At 62.1% G+C, this 21,964-nt stretch overlaps 1 protein-coding gene across 3 annotated transcripts; it reads left to right on the forward strand.

Annotated features, from left to right (window-relative positions):
* Window positions 1-5,156: 5,156 nt before the first annotated feature.
* Window positions 5,157-18,763, forward strand: LOC123354409 (rho guanine nucleotide exchange factor 19-like). Of its 3 annotated transcripts, none has more exons than XM_044996468.1 (13): window positions 5,157-5,261; window positions 5,824-6,104; window positions 7,079-7,343; window positions 8,843-8,919; window positions 9,944-10,185; window positions 11,752-11,912; window positions 12,084-12,236; window positions 13,155-13,284; window positions 13,581-13,655; window positions 15,173-15,265; window positions 15,599-15,759; window positions 16,270-16,431; window positions 17,179-18,763. In XM_044996468.1, the coding sequence occupies exons 2-13, from the start codon at window positions 5,840-5,842 to the stop codon at window positions 17,276-17,278; spliced, it is 1,884 nt and encodes a 627-aa protein (XP_044852403.1). In that variant the 5' UTR covers window positions 5,157-5,261; window positions 5,824-5,839; the 3' UTR covers window positions 17,279-18,763. The 3 variants fall into 3 exon arrangements, with proteins under 3 accessions (XP_044852403.1, XP_044852404.1, XP_044852405.1); XM_044996469.1 differs by having other exon boundaries at window positions 9,944-10,128; XM_044996470.1 differs by having other exon boundaries at window positions 7,142-7,343.
* Window positions 18,764-21,964: the final 3,201 nt, after the last annotated feature.

Consider the following 21,964-nt stretch of genomic DNA (forward strand, 5'->3'; position numbering starts at 1 on the left):
TGCTGTCCCAGCTGTGGCCTGCGCAGCTTGCAGGTCACTCGCTTCTGCCCATTGGCCCCCCACAGGAGCGTGGCCTGCTTGGTTATTTAGCACATGCTTAGCCCAGGCCTGGCAATCACCCACCGCCAAGGGGAACCAGGGAGGTGTGTTGTTGGGAAGAAGAAGATCAGGGTTGGAAGGGACCTCAGGAGGTATCTAGTCCAACCTCCTGCTCAAAGCAGGGCCAATCCCCAACTAAATCATCCCAGCCAGGGCTTTGTCAAGCCGGGCCTTAAAAACCTCTAAGGAAGGAGATTCCACCACCTCCCTAGGGAACCCATTCCAGTGCTTCACCACCCTCCTAGTGAAATAGTTTTTCCTAATATCCAACCTAAACCTCCCCCTCTGCAACTTGAGACCATTGCTCCTTGTTCTGTCATCTGGTACCACTGAGAACAGTCTAGATCCATCCTCTTTGAAACCCCCCTTCGGGTAGTTGAAGGCTGCTATCAAATCCCCCCTCATTCTTTTCTTCTGCAGACTAAATAAGCCCAGTTCCCTCAGCCTCTCCTCATAAGTCATGTGCTCCAGCCCCCTAATTATTTTCATTACCTCCACTGGACTCTCTCCAATTTGTCCACATCCTTTCTGTAGTGCGGGGCCCAAAACTGGACACAATACTCCAGATGTGGCCTCACCAGTGCTGAATCGAGGGGAATAATCACTTCCCTCAATCTGCTGGCAACGCTTCTACTAATATAGCCCCACATGCCATTAGCCTTCTTGGCAACAAGGGCACACTGCTGACTCATATCCAGCTTCTCGTCCACTGTAACCCCCAGGTCCTTTTCTGCAGAACTGCTGCCCAGCCAGTCGGTCCCTAGTCTATAGCAGTGCATGGGATTCTTCCGTCCTAAGTGCAGGACTCTTCACTTGTCCTTGTTGAACCTCCTCAGGTTTCTTTTGGCCCAATCCTCTAATTTGTCTAGGTCCCTCTGTATCCTATCCCTACCCTCCAGCATATCAACCACTCCTCCCAGTTTAGTGTCATCTGCAAACTTGCTGAGAGTGCAGTCCACACCATCCTCCAGATCATTAATGAAGATATTGAATAAAACCGGCCCCAGGACCGACCCTTGGGGCACTCCACTTGATACCGGCTGCCAGCTAAACATGGAGCTGTTGATCACTATGCGCTGAGCCCGATGATCTAGCCAGCTTTCTATCCACCTTACCGTCCATTCATCCAGACCATACTTCTTTAACTTGCCGGCAAGAACACTGTGGGAGACTGTATCAAAAGCTTTCCAAAGTGAAGATAAAGTCAACGACCCCCCGACCCTGGGGGTAGGGCGAGGGGCTGGATCCAAACCTAGACCCAGATCCAAACTTTGCCAGAGGCCCCTGATGAACGGCAGAACCAACCAGCTGGACGTGACCAACCCAGACCTTTGGATCGGGCCCGTCTCCAGCCCAGCGCGGGCCTGAGCTGAGCGCTGCTGGGGGGGAAGCGCTGGACGGCAGCACAGTGCGCAAGCCCCAACCCCAGGGCAGGAGCCATCGGGGCTGGGCTGGGGGAGGCGAATGGCTGGGAGGTGCACCCCAGGGCTCTCCGTGGCACAGGATTAGCAGGAAGGAGCCAGGTGTCCTGGGGAAGCGGGTACCGTGTTACTGGCTGACGGGCTGGGCTGTCTCTGGCAGGGGCGAACCTGGGCCCTCAGTGGAGCTCCCCTGTTCCCAGCGCCTGGGCCAAGGGGTTCTGTGACTTTGCTCTGCTGGGTGACCTGGGCCCTGCTGCAGACTGCGGGTGCCCTCTCCGTCCGGGGGCAGCAGGACCAAGGCTGGAGGCTGGCGCTGGTCCCAGCCCTGGGCTCAGGCCAGGGTGGTAGCGAAAGAATCAAAGACAGGTTGTCACAGAGTGTGGGGGAGTCAGAGCCCTGCACCCCCGGCTTCCTGCCATTCACCAGGACTCTCAGCCAGCTAGTAAAGCAGAAGGTTTATTCAGACGATGGGAACACAGTCCCAGACAGGCCTTGCAGGCACAGACAACAGGATCCTCCCCAATTAGGTCCATCTTGGGGTCCCGGGAGCATCACAGCCCCCTTGGGGGGTCAGAGCCCCGTCTGTCCTTCCCTCCGTTCCCCAGCCAGCTCCTGAAACTCCTCTCACTCCAGCGTCTCCTCCCCCAGCCTTTGTTCAGCTTCCCCGGCAGAGGTGTCACCTGGCCTCTAACCCCTTCCTGGAGTCTCACTGCTCAGCTTTTCTCCCTCCAGCCAGTCTCCCAGATCGTCCTCCCAGGCCAACACCCCCCACTCAGCATTCACAGGCCACAGTAAGAACAGTCCCAGTTCCTCACACAGGCCCTCTCGTGTGCTGCAAAAGAGGCGGCTCTGGAGGCCCAGGCCGGAACCAGCCCTGCCCCCAGCGCTGCAGGTGGGGAGAGCATCAGACGTAAACACAGGGGCCAGACTCACGTGCCGGAGTAAATCGGGGTGTCTCCTTGCTGCCAATGGGGTTACGCTGGTGTAAGCGATGGGAGTGTGGCCCCAGCAAGCATCTGAGCTCAGGGGGCCCATGGGACTGGGCCACTACAGCGTCCCTCTCCGGCACCGGGACCAGAGGAGGAGGCACCTCGCAGCCCAGCCCCCCAACCTCGCCCAGCAACTCCCCGCCCGGTGCCAAACCCAGCCTGGTTCCCACCTGGGTGCTGCAGAGAGACAGGCCTGGCCGGGGCAGGCCAAAGTCAAAGCAAGGGAAGGTCCCTGCCAGCCCTCGGCCAGCCCTGCAGGATTGCCAACTCCATCCCCATAGCCGGAAGTCACCAGACAAACCCTGAATGCAGCTGTTTAAGCTCTCAAAAGGAATCACAAATGTCACCAAACAGAACTGCGCACACGCACACACACACACAGCCGGCTCCAGACCCCAGCGCACCAAGCGTGCGCTTGGGGCGGCATTTTGCTGGCAGGGGGCTCCGGCGGACCTTCCGCAGTCATGCCTGGTCCCGCGGTCAGGTAGACCTCCCACAGGCATGACTGCGGAGGGTTTGCTGGTCCCGTGGCTCGGGTGGACCTCCTGCAGGCATGCCAGCGGATGCTCCACCGGAGCCGCGGGACCAGCGGAACCTCCGCAGGCACGTCTGCAAGAGGTCCCCTGGAGCCATGGGACCGGCGACCGTCAGAGCGTGCCCCGCGGCGCGCCGCCCTGCTTGGGGCGGCGGGATTCCTAGAGCTGCCCCTGCACGCACACACACACACACACACACACACTCACTCTCTCTCTCTCTCTCTCCATTCCACGCTCTTCTCACTACGTTCTGTTCGACACCAGGACGCTGTCATCATCAGGAGGGCGCCCCCTGCTCTTTGGGAAGGGCACTCGGTACAGGGCAGCCCAGCCCGGCTGGGGTTGGTTCATTTCGGCCGAGCCTCCCTTTCTTGCCAGCCTGGCTCTGAGCCGATGGGTGAGTGAAAGGAAGAGCCCAGAGCCAGGGGGAAGGGGGAATTCACCTGACCTGAGCTCGGCGCTGCAGGGAGCCAAGAAAGTAGATTTAAAAACAAAACTCTGCTAGCTGGACCCCTTCCCCCTGCTTCCAGGGGTTCATTTCTGAGCTGCGAACCCCAGGCCAAGCCAGGGGAAGGCGTAAAGGGGAACTGAAGTCAAGCCACCTCCACCTTTGATCCTGTAGTAAGGGCTTCATCCCTGGGGGCACTGTGCCCCCGCTCCATTGGGGCACATGGCCTGTCTCATCCCACCCCACCTTCCATCCGTGCAGCTCTCCTCGCTGGCTAACCTGCCTCCTCCACCCTGCCTGCTTCGTTAGCTGTATTCCCCTGCATCACAGGCTGTGCTGCCTACTACGGAGCAGCGAGAAAGAGCATCTGGGTAAAACCAAGCCCTGGCCAACGTGCTGCTTTCTCCAAAGTGCGCCTGGCTTTAGCAACGTATTTCATTAGCCCCCACAAACTTCTGTTCCTCGCCTGCAGATTAGTGATCCCAGCCCAATGCGATTCCTTCCGAGGACCCGCTCCGCCGAGACGGAATGACACTGACTTGGGGTGCAGCAGAACGTAGCAAGAGCACGGCATGGATTTTATGAACACTACTGAGCTGCTTGTGAATGGTTTGGTGACCACACGTATTGGTGGCGTCTTTCTCTGAACATCATTGTCATTGGCAGGAGATTTGTCGCTGGTCAGTTGGACACTTATTTTCTCACTAGGGAACCAAAAAGTCACTAAATCTGGTGACAAAGACGCTAAGTTGGCAACACGACCGGCGGCACCTGCGAGCTCCGCGCCCTCCTGGGGCCATGCCCACCACGAGCCTAAGGCAAGGGGCGAGACCCAGAGGAGGCTGGGAAAGCCCTCGTTCGGATGGGGCAGTCGGCCAGAGGCCAGGCTCGTGCTGGGGAGGCAGGGGAGCACTGACTGAGGGGTCTGGCCTAGCCCCTCGCTAGCGGAGGCAGCCAGTCCCGGAGCTCCTGCCTGGGGCCTGCGTCCAGATTCCTGGTGCTCACTCGCACAAGGGAGGGATCTCTGCTCCCCTGCTCCGTTCGCTCACTCAGCCATTGCCGACCTCCTCCCCTGGGCAGTTCTGCCGGGACAGACGGCAGCACAAGCCGTGGGGTATCCCCATCACCCTCTCCTGCCCCGTCCTCCCACCGATCTCTGAGGGCTTCCCGGCCCCTGTCTCCGGGTAGAGACACCCGGGGCTCAGCCCACCCCTGAAGTGGACCCGTGTGCAACAGCACAACGTAGGAGGCAGAGCCATTTGGGCAGGCGGCCGGGGCAGGACAGAGGGAGATTGGGGCCAGCCTCCAGGGTTAATCCCCCAGGGGCTCGGGGCCTCCTGTTTGCAGACTGGCCCTAGGGGGAAGCCTGCACCAGCTCCCCTCCCAAGCTTAGAAACCAGGAATGGGCTGGTGCTGGGAGAGCTCCCCACGTCCCGCCCTGGCCCTAGTTAGGATGGTAAATAGCCCCCACCTGGGGAAGCCAAGGAACCCCCCCCAGAACTGCCCTCATTGCCCCACTGCCATCTGCTCCATTGGGTGCGCACCCTTGCTGCCCTTGGCTAAGGATGCCCCTGGCGTGCTGCCCCTTTAAGGAGCCGCTAACGAGGGAGCCCTGGAGGTTATTTATTTGCAGGTGGGAGCAGCTGTAGCTTCTTGCTCTCCCTGGCTGGGGGGATCCTCCAGGTAAGAGGCTGCTTTAGGCCTGGGAGCTCTGGGCCTGGCCAGGAGCTATCGCCGAGGGCGGCGTGATACACCCAGGGCCGAGCAGGTGAGCAGTGGCGTGGCCTTCGGATTGCATCTCCCTGGCCATGGGCGGGAGGGGGCCAGCTGGCTCCTCGGGCCTGCCCAGCCTGGGCAGAGTTCCCCTTGGGTGCTGTGCCCATGTTTGGCTGGTCCCGATCCCAGAGCACTGAGGGGCTCCCCTCCCCTCCCCTCCCAGAGGGGAGCTCAGGGTGGTTCATCTGCCCCCTAGCTGGATTCTGGCCTGTGGGCCGAGCCCAGACAGGTGGCTAGGGCTGCAGAGAGGGCCTGAGCGGAGTCCTGGGCTAACAGCCTCCGAGCCAGGGTGCCGATGGAGCTGGGGGGAGCTGAAGGCACCCCGGCCCTCCCAGTGCCACCCAGGGACCTGCCCGGCCAGCCACGGCCCAGCTTAGGTGCCTGGTGTTTGGGGCGTGGTGCCGGGTGGCCCGGTGAGCATGGCAGGAGGGCACTTGACCCTGTCGGTGTCCCCGGGGGCCTTTCCGGGTGCCCAGCTGCTGAGAGAGGCCAGCCCCCGAAGTGGGAACGAGCCGCCCGGCCAGGACTGAGCCCCCTTCTCCTCCCTCCGCCAGGCCTCTCGTCGCCCCCATGGATTTCTTCTGCCGGAAGCGCGCGCGGTCAGACTCGCCGCCCAGGGCCACGGCGCCAGTGAAGAGACACGGCTCCTGCCCGGTGACCCAGAGACCCCAGCCGGCCAGGCCGGAGAGCCGCCCCGAGCTCTGCCCCTTCCTGGCCGGTCTCTTCCGCCCCAGGAGCGCCAAGGCCGGCCTTCCCGCAGCCCGCCGGGGCAGCTCCCGGGAGCCAGGCTCGACGGCGGCGGAGAGGGTCCCGCTTCTGGCCGACAGCTCCAAAGGTCTGTGCGCCCGTCTCCTCCCTCCTTCCCCCCCCCCTGCCCCAGGTAAACGCCTCCATCTCTGCCTCCCTCCGGCCCCGTTTCCAAAATCGTCCCGCTCCCATTGCAGACCAGTGACCCCCACCCATCCCACCACCGCCTTGGGACCCATGGGAGGGAGGGGGTGCTGAGCCCCCTTGAAAATCTGACCTGCCTCATTTGGTGCTTAGATGGGGGCTGGGCTTGGTTGCTGGCTGCTGTCAGGACCCCGATGCCACCTGGCCTGGATCCCAAGGACCCAGGTGTCCTGCCTCCGTCCACTCTGGCATGGCCCACTCGTCAGCAGCTTTCACTGAGATCTGATTGGCAGCATCCAGGGCCCAGCGCGTGACGGGGGCCGTGGAGAGACTGGCCCGAGTGCGCTTTGGCTTGGATGTGGGGTGAGGGCAGGGGGCTCTGATCCCAGCCCCTCTTCTTGGAGGGCGGGAGTGCCCTGGAGTGGGGGAGTTTCAGTGCCCATAACCGGGACCAGGCAGGGTCCTGGGCCTGACTCCTGCTAACTCTGGAAATTCATCTCAGGCCTGACCCACAGCACCAGCTATTCCAGCCCTGCCCCCAGCCCTGCCAGTGCCCCTCAGGCCTGACCCACAGCACCCGCTATTCCAGCCCTGCCAGTGCCCCTCAGGCCTGACCTGCAGCCCCTGCTGTTGCAGACGTGTGCTCTCCCGTTATCCAGGTGACGGGTAGGTGGCGTCAGGCTTGCCATGCAGAGGCAGTTGCCAGGATCTCCAGCTTGCTCTGCTGGCGTCTGGCTCTGATTGGGCCCCATGAGGCTGGCAGCTCCCTGGGGGTGCTGGTGAGCTCAGCCCAGCGGCGATGGGGAGCAGAGGCGGGCACGGGTTTTGTTTTGACGACGTGGCTCCAGTGCAGCGCGGTGCCAGGCTGCCCCCTCTGCCCCTGCACCATCCTCATCCCCTCGCTCCTGCTCTCCCTAGGGGCTGACCCGCCAGGCAGCGCTGTCCCTTCCCCCCTCCGCTGCCAGCCCTCTCCTCCCACAGCCGAGCTGGCGGCCCTCGAGAGCATGGGCCCAGAGGAGCCGGTGGAGGAGCCCCTTAGCGCTGCAGGGCCAACGGGTGCCGCTGGCCTGCTGGAAATGGAGACAAAGCAGCCCACCCCGGTCCCCGGGAGGAAGGTCCTGCATGGCTCCCTGCAAGATCTCTCCAAAGCCACAGCTACGCAGATGCCAAGTCCGGAGCGCAGGTAACCCGCCTCCCCCTGGGGAGCTCCCCGCATCGCTGCCCTGGGGATGGGAGGTTCTCTTAGTTGCAATGCAACTTGTGCATAGAGAGGGATTCTTGCTTCCTTTTCCTTGAAGCCACTGGCATATCCATGGCAATACCCAGTAATCATTCTGGGTGGGGTGCAGGGGTTGAATGGGAGGGTACCCAGCGATGCCCTCTAGTTCCCACCACAAACCAAGCTCTGCCCGTTAAATGCCTGTCGTTGGGCAAATCTCTGTAATATGATTTCCAAGTTCTTTGGTGCTTTGGGCGTTGATGCTTTATGTGCCATCATTAGGTTTCAGAGTGAACAACTCATTGGATTAAGCAGAGGGCTGTTCCTGTCTGCTCTCCCATAGCTGCCTGCAGACTTAGTGTGTTGTGCCCCCCTCAGTTCCCATTTTTATAGTTATCGTTGCAACCAAAGGTTCAATTCGACCCCTGCCCAGATCCTTACACTGCCCAGGCCCTGAAGCTGGCCTTTCCGGCTGGGACCTATTGCTATAATGGGATGATCCAAGCATCTGGAACTTTGGGGACATCTGGAGCAGAGCTGGGGTTTATAATTCAGGCCCGGCTCTGACGATGACCTTATTTCTCTGGTACCTTTCAGAGCGGAAGGATAGCCCAGTGGGTAGACCACAAGCCCAGTACTGGGGAGAGCTGGATTCAAAGCCCTGTTTTGCTGCAGGTTTCCTGTGTGACCAGGGGCGAGTCACGTGGGTTCTCCTGGCCTCAGTTTCCCATCTATAACATGGCCATAGGAGCACTTTCCTTCCTCACAGGGGTGTTGTGAGGATAGATACAATACAAAGATTGAGGCATGGTCTTACACATCTCCTGTGTGGGAGATAATTAACACTATACATCACCCAATGTGCTGTTACTGTGGAACTCACTGCCACATGATGTCGTCGGGCCCAGAACTTGGCAAGATCCAGAAATGGATTGAATGCTAATATGGATAATGAGAATACCCAGAGTTTCCATGGTTCAAGGTAACAGTTCTGTAGGGATGGCAAACCTCCCACTTCAGAGTTTTAAGCCAATCTCTAGCTATAAGAAATCAGGAAGAGACCTGATCGGAGGAGTGGACTATTCTACACTGCTACTGTGGGTTCTCACACTTCCTCTGAAGCAGCCGGTGCTGGCCACTGTCAGAGACGGTCCACTAAGCCCAGTGTCCTTTATTTCTGATCCACCTGGCATATTCCTATGTATCCATTTTACATTGAGGCACAGAGAGGTTTTGATTGCACAAGGACGCAAATGAGTGACAAAGCCCAGCAGGTGGCGCTGTAGGGCATGAGGCAAACCCACCAGCAGGTGGCGCTGTAGGGCATGAGGCAAACCCACCAGCAGGAGGCGCTGTAGGGCATGAGGCAAGAGCCAGAGTTATGGGGGAAAGTTCATGTTTGCTGTAGCAGGAGGCTGTCCTGGTGGGACCTGGTTTAAAAGCTGCTTCTCGCTGCCGTTTAGACTGTTCCGCCGACCGCTGGGGAAAGGAGCCAAGGACACGGACAAGTGGAAGAGGGAATCTAAATACGTGCAAACACGTGAGTACTGACCCGCTCCTTGTGCGATGGCCGCAGGGTCTCAAGCATGGCGGGATGGAGGGAAATTTCTAGAAGGGCTTCTGGAGGCTGCTGCCATGAACAAGCCCTAATGCAGGCCACACAATGCTACCTCCACCAGCCCGGCCCTCGCCAGGGAGGGGAAACCGAGTCACTAAACATCACAAGCCTGTCCTGGAGCAGGCTGTCCCTTTAAGAGCCTACTGAATTGTGCTGTTGCAAAACCGTGATGTCTTTGTCTGTTGTGTGCTGGGCTTCAAATATCAGACCTCTCCTGGGCAGCAGAGGGGAAGCCCACACCCTGTGCTCTCTCCTGGGCGTGTCGCTCTTGTTCTTTCTAGTCTGGTTGTTTCCCTTCAGGTAAAGTTGGTGCAGTTGGAGTTACACGCATCACTGTGAAATCGGAGCCACAAGATGCTAAAACCCAGCTCTCTCTGCACTGAATTCACTCTGACGAGAGCGAGCGTTTCCTTGCGTGCAGATTGTGTAATGGTCTCCGGCAGTGGGGGGAGAAATGAGAGATCCACGGGGTTAGACGGGACCGCGAGGGTCAGCTAGTGTAACCCCCTGCCGAGATGCAGGGTTTCTTGTGTCTAAACCATGAGGCACAACACGCAAACACCTGCGATCTGGTCAGGACTGGTTTGAATGTGCCCAGGGCATCTCCAGGACCCAAGGGGTGGTTGGAACAGAGCTGGCTACTCCTTAGAGGTCCTTCAGTTCTCCAGCCGTTACCGGTGACGGCAGCACGCCGTGACCCGTCTGAGTGGGCTCCGGGCACGCATTGGCCAGCTGTGCTCACGGGGATGCTGGGCCGGGCCCCCGAAATGGCTATGGGCACCCCGAAGAGCAGGAGAGGGTTTCCCAGTGTCCAGGGCCGTGTGCGGAGCAGGTGGGTCGTGTCACCAGACCTGGGATTATATGACTCGTTGAAGGATGCAGTTACCCATGAAGCACTCTGGGAAGCCCCTGTGGCTAATGTCCCGCTCATTTCGCTCCCTCCCAGAGCCTCTCTACCAAGACTACTGGCTGAAGCGCCTCAAGGCGGCGGAGCGCAAGCCCAAGGAGCCGTCCTTCCGGGTGGACGCCAGCCTGTCCATCGCTGGCCTCCTCTCCTCCTCCCTGCTCGGCGCCGCCTCGCAGATCTCGTCCCGCGACTACAGCTTCTGCTTCTGGCAGGAGATCCCAGAGGTGAAGAGCCGGCGGCTCCTGGAGAGTCTCTCGCCCCGGCAGCACCGCCTGCAGGAGGTAGCGGAGGGCGGCCGCCTCTTGGACCGGGAGGGAGGGGCTGATCGTTTGATTGCGCGGCTGGCTGGCGAGTAGGGGTGGGACATTCCCACCCGCCAGAGACGGGTTCAGCCCAAGCAGAAGCTGCCCCGGCAGAGGAGCCCCCCACGAGGTGAGGGGAGGGACCATGTTCTGCAGAGAGCTGCCATCTGCTGCAGCCACAGTCCGATCACTCTGGGGCACTGGCTGCAGTGTGGGGATGGACCTGCAGAGTGGGCAGCGCTGGGGCAGGGGGAGGGGGGAAGCAGGGTGCCCCCGCCCCCAGAGCCAGCAGTTCTGGTCCCTGCCCTGGTGAAAACAGAAAGGGGGCACGGGCAGTGCTGCAACGGGGCAGTGCCACCTCAGACAAAACCCTGCCCACTTGGGGGTCAACCAGTAACATGCAACCTTGAAAACCGGGGCCAGGAGGCCGATGGGCTCTATCAGCCTTGAGGGCAGAAGCTGGCCTGTGGCTTGCTCTGGGATGTGCAGCTCCCTCTGGTCTCCGGGGCTGGCAGCCTGGCACCCCCCCTGCTCTCCTACTCCAAAGAGGGCATTTGCCCCACCTCTGCCCCCAGCACCTTAGGGGGTTCCCAGTGCTGTTGCTCTAATAGAAACAGACGCAGCACTGGAGAGCCTGGATTTCAGTGTGTTCCCAGCGGGGCTGGTTGCTGACGCCTGGTCTCCTAGCACACGGTGCCACCCTCGCCAGAGGATGGTGTGAAGGCCAAGACTCGAACAGGGTTCAGAAAGGAACTAGATAAGTTCAGGGAGGGCAGGTCCATCAGTGCCCCTTAGGTGCAGGGAGGGTGTCCCTAGCGTCTGTTTGCCAGCAGCTGGGAACGGGCGATGGGATGGATCACTCGATAATTGCCCTGTTCTGTTCATTCCCTCTGGGGCACCTGGCACTGGCCACTGTCGGAAGACAGGATATGGGGCTAAATGGACCATTGGTCTGACCCAGTATCTATGGCCATTTTTATGTGCCTGCGTCAGTTGATTAAGCCGCAGGCCTGGAAGCTGGACTCCTGGGTTGTATTCCCGGCTCTGCCCTGTGCCGGTGCCCAGTAGGGATGCCAGCTTTGGTTGGATAGGATTCCTGGAGGCTCCAGGACAATCCTGGAGGGTTGGCAAACCCTACAGCGCCCAGAAGGGCCTGCCCCTTGGCTGTCTGGCTGCCGCTCCCTGCAGGAGTCCCCAGAGCAAGAGGCCTGTAATGGAAGGGAAGCGCTTCCTGTAGGCGGACCGGGGAAGGGGCATAGCTGAGGCATTCCCCTGTGCCAGCGCGCTCTGGCTGCGGGAGCAGCTCACAGAGCTGGCACCGAGCTGCCCAGGCAGCTGTGCCCCTTCCCTGGTGGCTGTGCGCTGGCCCGACTTGGGTACTCGTGTTTGCAAAGTGATTTAGACGCCTGGCTCCCAGTGAGGTGTCTAAGTCCCTTTAACCAGCTGGCCCGGCGCCCCTTGGCGTGCCCCACGGCGTGGGGGGTTCCCAGGCCCTGCCGTGCTGGCTCGCTCGCCTCGTCTCTTGACACATGGTCTCCGCTCCAGGCCATGTTTGAGATGATCACGTCGGAGGCCTCCTACCTGCGCAGCCTCTCGGTGGCCACGAGCCACTTCAAGGGATCGCTGGTGCTGCGGGAGACGCTGACCAGGGCCGAGGTGCACCGGCTCTTCTCCAACCTGCAGCAGGTGAAGGACGTCAGCGAAAGGTAACTGCGGCCGGTGGGGAGCGCCCAGCGACGCCAGTCCCAGCCTCGCCCAGCGGGGGGCGCTGCAGGGAGGGGGGCAGGAGCGCTGGGCTGTGGAGGGAGCTCCCAGCTACTCCAGCCCGATCCTCGCTCAGTGGCAGGATCCTTTCCCTCAACTCCTGGTCTCTGCAGGTTTCTCCTGGAGCTCGAGGAGCACATGGACAAGGATGTCTTCCTGGCGGGGCTGGGGGCCGTGGTCCTGAAGCACTGCCCTGCCTTCCACAGGGTCTACATTCCCTACGTCACCAACCAGATGTACCAGGAACAGCTCATGCAGCAGCTGATGTGAGGAGCCACCGGGGCTCGGGGGGTGCGGTGGGGGGAGGAATAACCAGGGGCTGCTTGTGCCCCAATTGCTCCTCCCCACTGTCTGTGCCCCTTGGAACAGCCCATCTGCCCCTTCCCAGATGGCTCCCCTCTCAATGGGGACACTGAGGCTGAGCCTCAGGAAAACTTTCATGCCAGCGAGAGCCGAGAGTCTGCGGGGTGTCCCCGGGGGGATGCTTGGGCTGTTTGGAACTAGACTGGGCACCGCCCAGGGGAGTGGACTGTAGGGGAAACCCCAGTAATGTCCCCTGGGGAGGATTCCATAACTCACTAAGTCTCTGTCCTCTCCGACTTCTCCATCGTGGAGAGGTGTTTCTGCTGAAAACGGTCACCAATTGTTACACTAAGTGGTTGTCATTAAGTTCCAGAGTTAACACATTATTTTGATGCCTGAGGGCAGCTGACCCCATTCCCCTGCTTGCGTACGGATTTGGGAAGGGAGGAAATCAGGACATGCTCCCAGCTGCAGGTTCTCTTTGGGGCTGATAGCAGCTTGCTGGCTCCTGGCCTAGGCAATGGGGAGCAGTGGGGACCAGGTCAGGTCCCTCCTGGGCTCAGGCAGGAGAGGTGAGCAGGGCAGGAATTGATACAGGGCTGCATTTCATTTTTGTACCTTCCCAGCTTGGGGGAGGAGATCCTTCATCTCCCCCCCCACCCCAGAAAAATAGCCCCCTCCCCACACGCCACTGCTCGGGAACTCCCAGCATCAGCCTCTGGCTCTAGTGCAGACACAGCCTGGCCTGTCCAGCCGGGGTCTCTGGGCAGCGTTTGCCCTGGTGCCTGTAGCACAGTGAGGGAGGGAATTCAGGGCCACTCTACTGAGGTGGTTCTGGCCTCGGGCCCCCTCACCTGCCCCCTCTCTCCCGCACGCTGCAGGCGGGAGAACTGGCGCTTCCGGCAGGTCCTCAGGAAGCTGGAGGAGCAGCCGGTGTGCCAGCGGCAGCCCCTGAAATCCTTCCTGGTGCTGCCCTTCCAGAGGATCACCCGCCTGAAGATCCTGCTGGAGGTGAGGGGCTGTCTGGGATTTCACTCAGGGGGGTTAGCTGGGGCTGGCCTCCCAAGGATCCTGCCTCAGAGGGGCCCAGCTGCAGCCAAAGCGAAACGCTGGGGTGACCGAGGGGGCTTGTGTGCAGGGGGAGAGGGGTAGGGATGGGCGGGGAGGGAGGGGAAGGCATATGGGGGCTGGGAGGGAGGGGGAAGGGGCTGGAGGGGCTGGAGGGGTGGGAGGGGGAAGGAGCTGTAGGGTGGCGGGAGGGAGACCCTCCCATGACAGATCCTCCTGCTCTCCCCTCTGCCCCACAGAACATCCTGAAGCTGGCCCCGGCGGGCTCTGAGCTGGCCAGCTCCATCAGCGCGGCCCTGACGGCCGTGGGAGAGGTAAGGGCACCATTGGGTGCTTGTGGGAGGCGGCCCCAGGCTGGCTGTGCCGGTCCCCGCGCCGTAGCAGTCCTCACACTGCCTGCCTGGACCCGCCGTTCGCGCCCCAGCGGCTCTGTGAGGCAGCATGCAGGGATGGCTACGCTCTAGGGTTTGCTCCTCGGCTCCCTGGAGGAGCTGGGGGAAGCGGTAGGAGAAGGTTCTGGTCCAAGTCTGTTCCTGGTTCTCTGCTCGTCCCGGCCCACGAGCTCACACCGCCCAGTGCGGACTCAGCCCCTGACCGCTTCCTGCACGTGCTGCGTCCTGCCGGCCTCTGTGCTCAGCGCCCCGCTGCCTTTTGTGCTTTGAAAACCTCTGGCACTGGGGCCTGTCTCTCGGCGTTCCCGCCCCTCCCTGGTCAGACCTGAGCTTGCTGAGCCGTCTGGCCAGCGCGCCGGGCCGCCTTCCTGGGACGTTACCGGGGGAGTGATTGTGCTTGTGGGTTTTTAGAGCTCCAGCCGAACGGTTTCCTTCCCCAAGGGAGGCCAGAATGCAGCACGTCCAGGGTCTCGCGTTCCTAGGCTCTGGGGAGTCCAAAAGGTGCCTGGAAGGGGGCGATAAAACAGGCCTGGGCCGTTTTATGCCGCTGGCAATGCCGGGAAGGTGTTTTTAAATAGGGGTTTTTCCTGCTTGTTTGCTAGTGTGGTACTAGCTCATCTTCTCTTGGCTGACTTCCCCGGAGCCCTCCAGCGAGGGGGTGGGGTGAACTGGAGCTTCCGCCTCTATTAATTGGGGGCCCGGGTTGAATCTTTAAAAAGTGCTTTTCTCCCAACTGTTTCTTGGGCCTTTGAGTTAATTGTGTTCACAAACAGCCCGAGTTTAAAAACAAAAATCCCTCCCCGTCTGAATGAATCAGGCTTCGCTTCCTTGTCCTCAGACTCACACCGGTTTTCCCCGGAGTCTTCCCCAGGAGTAACGGGGGAGGCAGGAGTTGGGATTTCTTACCTAGAACCAGCAGAAGCGCTGGGGTGAGAAGACTCCTCCCCCCCCCACTTCAGATGCTCTCGCCGAGGTCTGCTCCCCAGTCAGAGCATCACCTGTGCACAGGGCCCTGGGGTGGCAGCATCCCAGCAGGTCTCTGCAGGGTGGGACGTCTGAGCCTCTGTCCCCGGTACCCAGGGACCTAATGCGCCACCCCACAGCCCATCCCGAGCCTGGCTGGTGGCACCCCGGGGCGAGTGAGAACTAGGGCAAAGCCTGGGCACCTGCAGCAGATCCTGGGCCAGGAGGCGCCATGTGCACCCGACACTTCAGTCCTTGGAGGGAGCAGGGCAATGTCCCATAATGCCCCAGACCAGCCGTGTCCAAGGGCTGGAAAACCTTCCTTCCTGTCCCCTGGGGTGCACCAAGTGTCCTGGATTCCCTGGTCTCTGCCCCCTCCGGTGGGTGGCAGGGGGTGGGGGGAGCCCTAGCCAGAGCGCCCAGCTCCCCCGCCCCCCCCCCCCGCAGGGCCTGCAGCTTCCCTTGCCCTTCCTCAGATCGTGTGGGCCTGCAACGAGAACGTGCGGCACATGAAGCAGACCGAGGAGCTGGTGCTGCTGGAGAAGCAAGTCGAGTTCGTAAAGACGAAGGTGAGGCCTGGCTCTGCGCTGGGGCGGCTCTTGGTGATCCAGCCCCACGGCGGGGGCATGTGGGGGGAGGGCTGGGTTGGGACATGGGGGAGGATGCTGGAGTGGGTGGAGCGGGACATGGCGGGGACTGGAGTGATGTGTGAGATCCGGTGAGCTGCCATGATCACACCTCTCGGAGCTGAGTGCCCTGTGGGACCTCCTGCCTCCCAGCCTGGACCTGGGTGCGTTGCAGGTGGTGCCCTGCAGGGGGCGCTGGTGCATGGCTCGGGCTGGCACGGATCCTGCCCCTCGGGGTCTCTGCACAAGGTGATCTGTGTCTCTCTCTCCCCCCAGTCCATCCCGCTCATCAGCCGGGGCCGCTGGCTGGTCAGGGCGGGGGAGTTCTCCCAGGTCCTCATCCAGGAGGTGGGCGTGGGGTACAGACCCCGCCTGAGCACCAAGCCCATCCACCTGCACCTCCTCAGCGACCTGCTGCTTTTGTCCCGCCGGAGGGAGTAAGTCTGTGGGGCGCCCGGGCCCTCCCCTCTGCACCCTGGGGCCCTGCTGCCCTGGCCAGAGACACTGAAACCTCCCGGGTGGAGGGTGCATCAACCTGCTGCTCCCGTGCCCACCGCATGTCAGGGTGCCCGCCTGCCATTCCCCTCCAGGGTCCTGATGGGTCCAGCTGGCAGGGAGAGCCGTCGGGGGGTTGCATTGGCTCCAGCCCCGGAAGAAGGAGCGGGCAGTGGGGCAGGATGGGATGGGTAGGGTGGCAGTGCCCATGTCGTAGACTCATAGAATCTCAGGGTTGGAAGGGGCCTCAGGAGGTATCTAGGCCAACCCCCTGCTCCAAGCTCTCTCGAGGGGGGCGGGGAAGCTGGAGGTCCCAGGTGGGGATGCCCTGTCTGTGGGTACGGGAGCTCATGGCCTATTGCGGGAAGCCAGGAGCTGGGCGTTCGGGGGTGGGGGGGGCTCCATCACCCGGCTCTACCCCACGAACCCCACCCCTCATGCTTCCCCCGCAGCGACGGCAGGTTTTCCGTCAAGGATTACGCCCAGACCTGCCACGTGAGAGCGGAGCTCCTCCGAGCCAAGCCGCTGGGGCTCCCCGACACGGCCTTCCTCCTGTGCCTCTCCCGCAACCACCGCGGGGCCAGCGCCGAATTCATCATCAAAGCAGCCAGCGAGTGAGTGCGGGACTCCCGCTGGGGAGACTGGCTGCCGGGGGGTTCCTGGGCTGGCTGTGGGGGGTGGGCTGGGGGGGGCGTTCCTGGGCTGGCTGCAGGGAGTGGGGCTGCTGCAGACCCAAAGCCGGGCTGGCTGCGGAGGGGGCGTTGGGCCTGCCAAAGTGGCACCATGGGGCAGGAAGGGGGTTGTGCAGGAGATGTTCAGTTGCTAGCACCGTATGGCTTGGCACATCTGGGGAGTGTCGTAGCCTGGTTTCTCCGAGTGCCGCTTGCGGGATCTTGGGGGAGGTCTCGAGGGGAGGTGCAAGGGCTCGCAGACCCTCTCCCTGGCGGCTTGATGGGGAGGAAGCCAGAGCGCACAGGTGGGGACTGTGGCAAGGACCTGCCAACCCAGCTCCTCCATCCCCGGAGCCCTGCAGTGTGTCCTGAGGCTCTGACAGATCCCACAAATGTCCTGCTCCCAGCCCCCTCCTGTGAGATCTCGGGGTCCTGAACTGGTGGGATGTGGCTGGGGGAGGCGGGAGTGGGCAACGGGGGGAGGATGATGATGGCGGCGCTGGGGAGGGAGGCAGTAGGGACACCCAGCCCTAGAATTACTGTTCAGCCCCGGCCCTGGCTCGCGCTGGGACCTCCCCCTCAAACTGAGGGGCAGCTGTGGCGCTCGGGGAGTTCCCCTTTTGGAAGGATACAGGGGTGTGGATTACGGGGGCTTGGCGTGTGACCCCTCTTCTGTCCGACCTCTCGTAGGGCCCAGAGGCAGGAGTGGATCTCGCTGATAACCAGCCAGGCGTCCCCTCGGCCTGCGCCTGTGATCAAAGCCCTGAGAGAGGCCTGCGCTGGTCTCTGACTCGCCAGGGCCCAGGCCAGCTGGACTCTATGCTTGGCCTTTCCTCGCCCGCCCCTGGCTGCTCTCCCAGAGGACGACCTCCCGCGAGCTGCCCAAGGGGGTCTGCAGCCCCTCGCCTCTTTGGGGCCCTGTGCGGGGCCAGCGGTTCTTCCCAGGCCTGGGAGCTCGGCTTGGGGACCTTCGGCGCAGGCTGCGCCGGATTCAGCGGTGGGGAGGGGCGGTGCACGGCCTGGCAAGCGGCTCCCTATGAAAGCCACACGCTCCCAGAAGCAAGGCAGGTCCAGGGGCGGGAGCCGATCTCTGTGTGCTGGGGTGTTTCTGGGGGGATCTGCCCAAATGGGGTCCCCCCGCCAGGCCCCAGTGAGGGGGGTACAGATTCCTGGGGGTATATCCAAGGGGCGCCGAGCCTTGACGTGCGTCAGGCCATAGAGTGATCTGGGGGGGCGAGACCCTTTGCCAAGAAACCCTTTGGAAAACAGGCCGGGATCTGAGCCAGAAGCCTGGCTCTGGCCCTCGACCTGTGGGGGAGCCAGTGGGAACCACTAGGTGGTAGCAGGTACTAAGTGCTCGTGTCTGTCAAGCGAGTTCCCGGCTTCTCCGTGAAATCTCCGGCTCTTTGAGCTGACTGTAACAGCCCGGAGAAGCCCAAAGCTCCCCAAATGGCCCAGCAAAGGGGAGGATGCTGCCCACTCACCCTTTGGGGGGAGGGGTGTCCCCTACATGTGCCCAGTGCAGAGGACGTGATCCTGCGGAGGGCGCTCTGCGGGAGCTGGTCTCTCCATTGCTATAGCTGCCTGGCAGGATATTTGAGCCTTGGTCGCTGAACGTCCTCTTGCCCATTGGTTTATTTTTTTGCAAACGGAGCTTGCAGGTTCCCCCCGACTCAGGCTCATCTGGAATTTCGTGTGTGTGGGGGTGATTCCCACGGAGGCCGTGCAGGCTGGACCAAGCGGTGTCTTGGGTCCAGGTCTGTATGGGGCCATGGCGTGGGTTGGTGCTATTGGCACTAACCCCAGAGGCAGCTATGGGAATAGGCCTGGCCCGGCCATGTTCCCGGCCTGCATTGATCCAGGACTGGGGGCCTCTGGAGCAGGCCCACCCCAGGGTGCTCACTCCTGGTGCGTGGGTCCAGCTGTTTGCACTTCGGGGTGGTTGAGGGGGGATTTTCATTAGCTGTGGTTCTAAATGCGGCTCTGGGGGCCTCCTTCCTCCCGGGAGGAGCAGTTGAGGGTACGAGCCCCCCTGTCTGATGTCTCCTGCCCGGCCTGGGAAGTGCTGGCTTTAGCGGGGGCTGGCTCTCGGAGCTGCTCTCCCCCCAGCTGTGCCAGGGGTCAGGGCCCCTCAGCCCCTGCGGGGCGGGAAGCGAGAGGTGTCCGGCTGCTTCTCCCCACCAGCTGGGCAATTAGCAGCCCCTGGGGAATGTTTCCTGGCCCAGCTGGGCAGGAAATGCCTGGCTGCAGAGCTGCAGGGGGCCACTGCTCAGAGATGGCGTGGGGAGGGCTGGGGGCTGGGGATGGAGGACCGAAGGAGGCTGGGGTCCTGTCCCCCTGCAAAGCCCCACAAGTCACGGCTACGCTGAGTGGTTGAGCCGGGCGCCACTGACGCAAGAGAAGGTGCTTGGCTGGGGCGCGTTAGCTGGGGAGGGGTCTCGAGCCAGACCTTGGGGCCTGTGGCCCAGCCTCGGTTGGAGGGGTTGAGGGCTCCACCCCTGCGTGTGGGGCAGCTCTCCTGGGATCGCTAGGGAGGCAAGGGGCGCCGTCCCTGCTGTCTGACCCTGCCACAGGGAATGGGCTCTAGCCACGCGCGGTGTCCGAGGGGCTCACGCTTGTCAGTCTCTTGTTCTGAAATAAATCTTGACCTTGTCTTAAGGACCCGCCCTGCTCTTGTGTCTGCGGCAGCGTCCTTGGTGGGCGGGGAGGGGAACACGACCCCTTAACCTGCAGGCCGCCAGGCCATGTGTTTCCAGCAAAACTTGATTTAAAACAAGGTACCAAGGGCCAAGCTTTGGCCATGGGCTGGTCTTTGGCTGCTGATTCTCTCCCCCTGCTGGGACCAGCAACGGCCTCTGCATGAAAACTGAGATTCTGGCAGGTGGAGGGTTCGCTGCTCCAACGTCTCATCCCTGGGGCCTGGCTCCGGCAGCGCATTATCTGCTCCTCCAGGTAAGGACTACGCCAGGGATCGGCAACCTTTGGCACACGCTGGCAGCGGCAGCCAGCACATCCCTTGGTCCACGCCGCTTCCCGCATCCCCCATTGGCCTGGAGCAGCCGAACCCGCAGACACGGCAGGTAAACAAGTCCAGCTCTGCCCTGCGTGTGGGGCAGGTCTCCTGGGATCGCTAGGGAGGCAAGGGGCACAGTCCCTGCTGGGTCTGACCCTGGCATAGGGGAGAGGGCCCAGGGCCCGGCTGGGCTCTAGCCATGTGTGGTGTCCACGGGGCTGGAGCGGCGAACTGTGGGCAGGGGGAGCCGTGATTGGATGAACCTGCCGATGTGGCAGATAAACTGGCCCGGCCCCTGGCAAGCCATGTGCAGGGGCGGCTCCAGGCCCCAGCACGCCAAGCGCATGCTTGGGGCGGCATGCCGCGGGGGGCGCTCTGCCGGTCGCTGGGAGGGCGGCAGGCGGCTCCGGTGGACCTCCCGCAGACGTGCCTGCGGAGGGTGCGCTGGTCCCGCGGCTTCGGTGGAGCATCCGCAGGCACGTCTGCAGGAGGTCCACTGGAGCCGCGGGACCGGCGACTGGCAGAGCACCCCCTGCGGCGTGCTGCCGTGCGTGGGGCAGCGAAATGGCTAGAGCCCACGTGCCCCCTGCCCACGTGCCAGAGGTTGCCGACCCCTGGACTATGCTGAGCTTCCAGAACCTAAGGTCTGAGTGCGTCTCTTCTCCCTTCCTCATCCCTCCCTCCCCAAATGCCTTGGCTTAGAGCAAGCGCCTCTCTCTTGAGGTTAGAGGGGTGAGGCTGGGACTGGAGATGGGGTCACATCCTGACTCTGCCATAGCCTCTCGGAGCCCTTGGGCAAGTCACTTAGTCACTCTGGGCCTCACTTTCTCTCAGCTGGGAGTGACAATCCCTGTGTGGTTAGACTGTAAGCTCCTTGGGGCAGGGACTCTTAAGCCAGGGCGTCTCTTGCTCTGTATGTACAGCACCAAGCACCGCAGGGCCCTGATCTCGCGTGTGGCCCCAGGGCATCACCCCAATAAAATCAATAATTGGTTATAAAGAACTAGGGGCCCGAGTGCTGGGGGCAGGGAATCCAGCGGGGGGGGGGGGATTTCTAAACGGGCAATGTGGAGGAGGGCTGAGCTGTCCTAGCAGTAGCGAGCAGTGGAAAGTTTTTCAAGGGCTGAACAATTTGATGCTGGCACCGGATTCCAATTTGTGAGATGGGCCCTTCAGCTTTGCCCCCTACGCCGGTAGGAGAGATTCCCTCATGCACCCTGTCAATTGATGTTGGCAAGCAAAGCTCTGCCAAGGAGTCCTGCCCCCGGGACGTGCCCACTCTGTGTGGGGCAGAGATCCCTCTGAGTCACCCGTCTGTGCCCAGCAGGCTGGGGAGCTGTGGATGGGGTGTGGCGGGGGAGGGAACACGCTCTCCATTCAGTGTGTGTGTGTGTTGGGGGGGGAGCTGGAAGATCCTTGATCTCCCTCCACCCAGCACCCCCCTCTCTGTGATTGGGAGCCCAGCTGTCAGGGGTTGCCACCCACTGGACCCATCGTTCCGGCCAGCAGGGGGCAGCAGAGCTCCGAGTCTGGCGCCCTGGCCTTAGGCCGGCCCTGGGCCTGTCTTCTCACCCCACAGCAGCCTCCGGGCAGGGCCTGAGCCACTCAGAAGGAAACCGAGTCGCAGGGCCAGGCCTTGCACATCGCTCCCCTGGGGCTGCTTCCCAGGCCTGGCTGGGGTCCCAGCCTGCAGTGTGGGATGGGCCATGACAGGCATCGTTTCAGGGGTACATACCTGCCCGGGGAGGGGGGTAGTGACTGGAGGGCTTGGCCTCCATGGTCAGTGTCTATGGACTTGCATTGCGGCGGGGTCTCAGCTGCAGCCACGGCCCAAGCCCTCGTGCTAGGGGCTGTACGAACCCACAGCAGAAAGGACGTCGCTGCCGCAGGAGCTGACAGCCCGCCAGCCCAGCGGTGGCTACGGGGGAGCACGAGGCGAGACTGAGCAGGCAGTGCTCTCGGCACACCAGCTGTCTGAGCACTGGCATGTTTTCTGTCACCCAGCCCCAGGGGGCTGGCTGGAGGGAGAGCACAGGGTGGGGTGGTGCAGCCATTTCAAGGGGGCCTCCGGTGCATGGGGGTGAGCTCAGGTGCCTCCCTGCAGCTCGGGGAGGACTGGTGGGTGGCTCCAGCCTGCCCCTTAGACTGCGAGATGCATGGGGGGAGGCGGGGGCTCTTTCCACTGAGACCTTAAAGCAAAACTCCCTTTGATGCCACCGGGAACAGGATCAGGCCTTCACAGCACAGTCCTGGGGGGGCGTCAGCCCTTATGGCCCATGTCATTCTCCTTCCAAAGATTTCTCCCCTGTTAGGCTGAGCCCTGCATGTGGGTGAGTGACTGTGCTCCACCCCAGAGATGGCTGCAGAGACGTGAAATAGCCGCCACCACGAGTGGTTGGTTAATGAACAGGGTCCTCTCCATGCAATTTGAAATGGTGATATCCTGGCTTTTTTACCACCTGC

Source organism: Mauremys mutica, chromosome 21 (assembly GCF_020497125.1).
Source record: "Mauremys mutica isolate MM-2020 ecotype Southern chromosome 21, ASM2049712v1, whole genome shotgun sequence".
Taxonomy (NCBI): Eukaryota; Metazoa; Chordata; order Testudines; family Geoemydidae; genus Mauremys; species Mauremys mutica.

Coding starts and splice junctions, on each gene's coding strand:
- LOC123354409 (XM_044996468.1), top strand. CDS start 5,840: ATGGATTTCTTCTGCCGGAAGCGCGCGCGGTCAGACTCGCCGCCCAGG. Junction 11,913..12,083: donor GTGAAGGACGTCAGCGAAAG/GTAACTGCGGCC, acceptor TGGTCTCTGCAG/GTTTCTCCTGGAGCTCGAGG. Junction 15,760..16,269: donor CTTTTGTCCCGCCGGAGGGA/GTAAGTCTGTGG, acceptor CTTCCCCCGCAG/CGACGGCAGGTTTTCCGTCA.